Genomic DNA, 7,690 nt, shown 5'->3' on the forward strand with positions numbered 1-7,690 from the left:
TCTAATTGCAAGGTGATGCTTTCTTTCACAGGTACAACTATGGCGACACAGGTTCCGGAAGATATTGCAGGCTCTGCGAAAGATGCAGCCGTCAATAAAACAGTGGAGCAACCGATTTATGTACTCCAATCGGAACATGAACGTACCATACTTCAGCGGAACCATTCAATCGTAAGAATCGCTAACATAATTGAGACTGCAGCAATGTATGAGAGCGATGCAATGTTGTTGAAAACACGCCGTGACATGTTGAGGGAATGTTACAAAAATTTCGACCAGGCTCAAAACTGGTTGGAACAATTGTTTCCGGACGAAACAGAAAAGCGAGACGAGGTGGAAATACAGTTCGTTGCCGGGCTAGCCATGTTCGACAAAGCTATTGCCAATAAAAGGGTTGGCGCAGAGCCAAAGACAAGTGGTGATCTGGTTCGTCTGCCGTCCGTGGACCTACCGACATTTTCTGGTTCCAACGAAAATTGGCTGGAATGGTTCGATAAGTTTAATGCCCTTATCCATCAACGAACTACACTGGAAACGATTCAAAAGTTTGAATATCTCAAACTATCACTTCGAGGTACTGCAGCAGGTATTATCGACTCGCTGCCAACAACGGAAGCCAATTATGCAGTTGCGTATGATCTACTCGTGAGTCGCTACAACAATCCCAAGTTGCTAGTTCAAAAACATACAAGAGACCTGTTTGAGCTGGAGCCAGTTCACGTGGAATCAGCGGAAGCTTTAAGAATCCTGTTCGACGGAGCGAGAAAAAATCTGAGATGTCTCCAAATACTGAAGCAACCAGTGGAATCGTGGGATGCCATCCTTGTGTATCAACTGGCAAACAAACTGGACCCCGCTACACGGCGAGAATGGGAATCAAAATCATCGGGAACTGCGCCTCCAACATACAAGCAGCTGGAAACGTTTGTATTGGGCAGATGCCAAATGCTAGACGCCATTCCACCAAAGCGCAAGGCTTTGCAAGAAACTAGCACACCGAAAAGACCGAAGTTTGAGACCAGATCCTTTACAGCGACCGAATCAGTACGACGGCAGGGGTGTGCAGCATGTGACAGAGACCATTTCATCGGTCACTGTCACAGGTTTGGCGAAAAATCGATGGAAGAGAAAATGAAAATCGTCAAACGGAATTCACTTTGCTTCAATTGCTTGAAACCAAAGCACACAGCTGATCGGTGTCTCAGCAGAGGCTGCATCAAGTGTGGGCGTAAACATCACACCTCCATTCATCGAGAACCGAAGCCAGAATCTACACAGGGACGAAGTCGATATGAGAACCGTGAGTAAAATTGGATGCTGTAATTCGTAATGAAATGTATTACTATATGTCTTTCTTTTCGGTAATAAATTAAATAGATTTGCATACTGATTTTCATCATTTATCGACGCAATCCATCCTGCCGACGGCTTCCGTATTGGTCTTCTGCGAAAATGGCTCGCCTATTGTGTGTCGGGTGTTATTAGATTCCGGCTCGCAATCTAATTTCGCCACTACATCGCTGATTCGTCGATTGGGAATCAAAACTGCAGACACGAAGGTATCGGTTGTTGGATTTGCACAAAACTTCCGCCCCATCAGAGAAAAAGCAATTATTTCATTTAAATCGCGCACATCTGCGTATCAAAAGACAGTGCATGTCTTAGTAACGGATCAAATCACCGGCATGTTGCCAGCTACAGACTTAGACGTTAGTCAGTGGAAGCTCGCTGAAGTAACGTTGGCGGATCCAGAATTTTATTTGAGCAGACCCATCGATATGCTCCTCGGAATCAGCGTAATGTTTGACGTTCTTCTTAACGGCAACATAAAAATCTCGGAAAATATGCCGTCAGTTCAAAACACCTGCTTGGGATGGGTGGTCGGAGGTAATGTCAAACGGATGGGCGCCAGTGACAAATTGAATCGATTTATCAATGATCAAACCAGTCTGGTGGCTCGGGAATGGACAGAGGAAGAGGAACTGTGTGAACAGATATTCATTGAAACAACCACACGCAGTAAGGATGGAAGATTCATACTACGACTGCCGTTGAAACCGAATGCTCAAGCATTGGGTGAATCAAAAAGCATGGCATTGGATAGACTCCTTAAGTTGGAAATCCGTTTTGCACGAGATCCACAGCTACAGCGTGATTACACTGCCTTCATGCAAGCTTACCTAGATTTGGGACACATGGAGAAAGTGAGTGAAGCCAGTTTACAGAATGATCGGCCGGTGTTCTACTTCCCACATCACCCAGTGCTAAAGCCTGATAGCAGTACCACGAAATTGAGAACGGTTTTCAATGGCTCCGCAACAACATCGAGTGGCATCTCCTTGAACGACAACTTGATGGCAGGACCTTGCCTACAAAATGAATTGCTGCATATTTTGCTTAGATTCCGATGTCCGACGTTTGTACTAACGGCGGACATAAAGAAAATGTTCAGGCAGATTGAAATTCATGAGGACGATCGTCAACTGCAACTTATTCTATGGAGATTCTCACCCGAGGACGCGGTAAGCACGTACTGTCTGAAGACAGTGACTTACGGTACCCGATCAGCGCCATTCGCAGCAGCAAGATGTTTAAAACAACTTGCGCTTGACTATGCACACATTTATCCAGAAGCTGCAGAGGTATTAAAACTTGACAACATATATGATAACTTTGGTATACTCATGAGATATTTTGATAGGTACTTGAAACAGACTTTTACATGGATGATGCACTAACCGGACACGATGAGCAGGAGCGGTTGATGTTGATCAAGCAACAACTGATCAACATTCTGAGCAGCGCAGGATTTGAACTGCATAAGTGGACATCAAATATAGCGGAAGCACAGGATCAGGAGCAAGAAACAGACAATACAAAGATACTAGGCCTACGGTGGAACCCTCGATCAGATATGTTTTCCTTCAGCAATGAACTCGACAACGTTATAATAGCCACCAAACGCAATGTGCTATCCGAGGTGCAGAAGGTGTTTGACCCTCTCGGTACTCTTAGCCCCATAATCGTCCACGGAAAAATCCTGATGCAGGATATATGGTCTGAAAAGCTAGACTGGGATGAACCCCTACCAGCGTCGCTGGCAAAACAATGGACCTGGTTTTTCACACAGATAAGCGATCTCTCTCAGATTAGCTTTCCTCGTCATGTTAAAACAAAGGGTCATGTCGTGGAGCTGCACGGGTTCTCGGACGCTGCAAAACGGGCTTACGGAGCGGTCGTTTTCATAAGGACAGTCGACGAACAAGGAGTTCAAGTACACTTATTCTGCGCCAAGTCTCGAATAGCACCATCAAGCGAGCAGAGTAGTAAGGAGGATTTGACTATTCCGCGTATGGAACTAAGAGCAGCCACATTACTCGTGGAGTTGATGGAAACAGTAAAAACGGCACTGAAGGTTCCAATACAAGCCTCGCGTTTAGTATCATACAGGCGTATCTACAATGATCGATTTCTCTTCATCGATTTTCTCTTTGGGTAATAACTTGGCAGGCAAATCATTTTCGGTAGTTTTTGTTGTTTTAGATGCTAGTCCTAGCCGTCATTTACCGAAACACACCGAGAGATCATCCGAATATTGGCCGTATTTCTCGGAAAAATCCAAAGAGAAAATCGATGAAGAGAAATCGATCATTGCAGATACGCCTGTATGATAATGAACGCGAGAAGCAATCCACTATTGGACCGATTCAATGGTAACGCTAGACTGGATCAACAAACCAGAGCACCGATGGCCAACGTTTATCTCGAATCGCGTAAAAATGATTAATCAGAAAACATCAGCACACTGCTGGCATCACGTAAGATCGAAGGACAACCCCGCAGATTTGATATCTAGAGGAGTTACCACAAAAAAGTTGTCCAGCAGCAGCATTTGGTGGTCTGGCCCATCTTTTCTGCAGGAACATCAGCAACCATGGATGCCGGAACCAGCGCGCATTCTCACGACCACAACGGAAATCGATGAACCTGCAAGGGAAATACCCGATCAGGCTGGTACATTTCTTCTGGATCGATTTTCTAGTTTTGGAAAACTCCAAAGAGTAGTCGCTTACATGTTGCGATTTATCAACAACTGCCGGGACAAACACCAGAGGGCTTTGGTGTCGGAGCGCCTTTCAGTGTGCGAACTTGATGCAGCACAGGTACAAATAATCAAAATAACTCAACAAAGGTAAATTGTAATCTGTTATATAATAATCACAACCAATCCGGTCAATTGTATTATGTACTGTTTACTAGGTATTTTGACCAAGGAATCAAAAATATAAGGAAAAACGGATGCGTAGCTAACAACAGCTCATTGGTAACGCTGCATCCATTCCTTGATGATAACGGGCTACTGAGAGTTGGCGGGCGCATACAGGCGGCTGGAGTAACCTACGATCAGAAACATCCGTTAGTGTTACCTTCGAAATGCAGCGTAACCCAGTTGATTGCAACCGATACACACCGGAAAAACCTGCATGTCGGACCACAGGGATTGCTCTACGCCATGAGGTTGAAATACTGGCCGATCCATGGTAAACAATTAGCGCGTCAAGTGGTGCACCGATGTATTACCTGCTTCAAAAACAAACCGAAACCATTGCATCAAATCATGGGACAGGTCCCAGATGTACGTCTGAATCCAGGCAGACCATTCCAAGTATGTGGAGTAGACTTTGGTGATCCCTTCATTATCAAAGAGAACTTCGTGAGAACTCAGAAAACGCTTAAAGTATACGTTGCGCTGTTCATTTGCTTAAGCACTCGCGCTGTTCATATCGAACTCGTGAGCGGTTTGTCCAGTGAATGTTTCATTGCAGCCCTCAGAAGATTCAGTAGTCAGCGTGGTCGGAGCAGCATCATTCACTGCGATAATGGAACTAATTTCGTTGGCACAAAAAACGAACTGGATGCTATAGCTGCTAAATTCGATGCAGAAGTTTCTCCTAACATTAAAAGCTTCTGTGCAGCTGAAGGAATCGAATGGAAATTCATTCCCCCTCGAGCACCGAACTTCGGGGGCATTTGGGAAGCTGGCATCAAAAGCGTTAAGCACCACATGAAACGAGTTCTTGGGACAAAAATACCAACCTACGAGGAAATGTTGACCCTTTTGAAACAAATCGAAGGTTGCCTAAATTCGCGGCCGATATCGCCCATGTCTACGGACCCCGATGATACCAGCCCTCTAACACCGGGACATTTCTTGATCGGCGGACCTATCATTGCCCTGCCGGATAAAAATGTTTCTGAAACTCCTGCTAACCGGCTAACTCGATTCGAGGAAATACAAAAAACTGTGCAGCTATTTTGGAAGCGATGGAGAGCCGAATACTTAAACAATCTACAACAACGTACCAAGGCAATGGCCAGTAATCAACCCAATCTTTTGGTTGGACAACTATGCCTGATAAAGGATGACAATCTTCCACCGCTAACTTGGATCACAGGACGAGTCGTTAAAGTACATCCCGGCCCTGACGGCCTCGTACGCGTTGCTACACTTCGTACCAAAAATGGGGAACTTAAAAGGTGTATCTCAAAGTTGTGTCTTTTACCACTTGAAGAATATGGCGGGGGGAGTATGTAGGATAATTAAGTCCTTTTGAAATGTTCCACTGCGTTGAAAGCATACCCTCAAATAAAAACCTTGTGTTCTAGTACCTCGTTTATTCTACGTCTCCAAGGCTCTCCACACAGCACCGCCGAAGGCGTCACTGCTCTGAGCAACGCTGGAATCGTGCACTTCTCCTACAACCAGCAAGTTGGTCACATCTATTCAGTGTAAAACTTAACAACAACCAATCGTGTCTTCGAGTTGCAGAAGAGCCCCGCGATAGCCGAAGAATGAAGCACGTAGAGGTCAAGTACTATTTCATCCGTGACCTGATCAAGGAAGGACGTATACGGTTGGAATACGTGCCAACTGAACATCAACAGGCTGATATCCTTACGAAGGGCTTGCCGGCTACCACATTCGTTAAGTTACGCAAACTGCTCGGTTTAATGGAACCACGGAATTGAGCAGGGATGTTGAGGAGTAGCAATTCCGCTATTCGACCTAACTGTCGGAACCCCTTCGACTGTCAATGTTTTTCTACTTTGCATAACTGAAAATCGTTCTAACCTCATGAATAAAACGTTTCGTATGTACTCCGTAGTTTCTCACTTTTATTCCGATTAATCACGGCCATACCTGGTTCCCTGATAATCTCGACTGCGTTGTTGATGGCTGCTTTGACTGTACTTCAGCAGTCCCCTAGAGGGGCCACATCGAGCACACCCTCGTCCGACAACGCTGCCTCGAGATTCTGCGCGTATGCGGTGGCGACATCCGGTTGCTTCAGTCGCTCTAGATCGTACCGGGGCGGCCGCCGGTACTGTACTGTACACATTGGCGGAACCAGCTTTTTCTTTTTCTTACTCACTCTGTTAAACATATACGAGAAAGAGCGTGATGAAAGAGGAGCCAAGCTGCCCCCTCTTCTATCTTTCTCTTTCTCGTGCATGTTTAGGAGAGTGAGTAAGAGAAAAGAAAATGCTGGCTCTGCCAATGACTGTACATTGTTAATAACGGAGAGTTTTGGGCGCAGTTTAACCATCACCAGGTAGTGATCAGAGTATATTAGCGCCACGATAGGTCCTGACGTCGATAATGTCGGAGAAGTGCCGTCCATCAATCAGAACGTGGTCGATTTGCGATTCCGTTTGTTGTGGTGATCTCCAGGTGTAACGATACGGGAGGCTGTGCTGGAAGAAGGTGCTACGAATGACCATGTTCTTGGAGGCGGCGAAATCGATGAGGCGTAGGCCATTTTCGTTCGTCAGCTGGTGGGCGCTGAACTTTCCAATCGTCGGTCTGAATTCCTCCTCCTGGCCTACCTGAGCGTTTAGATCCCCTATGATGATCTTGACGTCGTGGTTTGGGCAGCAGTCGTACTCGCGTTCGAGCTGCGCGTAAAATGCGTCTTTGTCATCATCAGTGCTTCCGGAGTGAGGGCTGTGCACGTTTATTATGCTAATGTTGAAGAATCGGCCCTTGATCCTCAACCTGCACATTCTTTCGTCGATCGGTCACCAACCGATCACGCGCTTCTGCATGTCGCCCATCACTTAAAAGCTGTTCCCAGCTCACGTGTGTTGCCGCAACTCTGGTAGATAGTATGATTACTTCTAAACGTTCGCACCATGGATCCTGTCCAACACACCTCCTGCAGCGCTACGATTCCGAACCCGCGGTCCTTCAGTATATCGGCGAGTATGCGGGTGCTCCTGATGAAGTTGAGAGAACTGCAGTTCCACGTACCGAGCTTCCAATCGCAAGTCCCTTTTCGTCGCTGTGGTCGTCGCCATTGGTATCGGTTCGCATTCTTCTTTTGTTGATTTTCCGGTGCTAGTCTTTTTTACGGCTGGCTCGCAGGGCCTGACACCAACGCACTAACCCAGGGAGCTGGGCTTACTTTTCCGGAAGCTACGGGTTCTGCATTGGCATTTCCTTCAACTACAGTGCTAAATAGCTAGGCTCAAGCGCCAGTCTTCGCCGGGGGGGGGGGGGGGGGGGTTGTTTTTAATGGGCGCCCAGGAGATAATATTTTACCTGAGCTTCCACCCCCAAAAACATCACAAATCGAAAGATTATTTCTAATAATCGATTAATCCAAATATAATCAAATGTTAAATTAGT

The 7,690-nt window shown here is 46.1% G+C and overlaps 2 protein-coding genes across 2 annotated transcripts; both read left to right on the plus strand.

The window, feature by feature from the left end:
* Positions 1-204: 204 nt before the first annotated feature.
* Positions 205-3,528, plus strand: LOC134286253 (uncharacterized). Its single transcript, XM_062847837.1, has 4 exons — positions 205-1,044; positions 1,650-2,642; positions 2,702-3,439; positions 3,511-3,528. The coding sequence occupies exons 1-4, from the start codon at positions 205-207 to the stop codon at positions 3,526-3,528; spliced, it is 2,589 nt and encodes an 862-aa protein (XP_062703821.1).
* Positions 3,529-3,690: 162 nt separating this feature from the next.
* LOC134285934 (uncharacterized) lies at positions 3,691-5,782 on the plus strand. The gene is made up of 2 exons (XM_062847493.1): positions 3,691-4,192; positions 4,261-5,782. Exons 1-2 carry the CDS (start codon positions 3,711-3,713, stop codon positions 5,594-5,596), a joined length of 1,818 nt encoding a protein of 605 aa, XP_062703477.1. The 5' UTR covers positions 3,691-3,710; the 3' UTR covers positions 5,597-5,782.
* The last annotated feature ends 1,908 nt before the right edge of the window (positions 5,783-7,690 follow it).

This window comes from Aedes albopictus, chromosome 2, assembly GCF_035046485.1.
Source record: "Aedes albopictus strain Foshan chromosome 2, AalbF5, whole genome shotgun sequence".
NCBI lineage: Eukaryota > Metazoa > Arthropoda > Insecta > Diptera > Culicidae > Aedes > Aedes albopictus.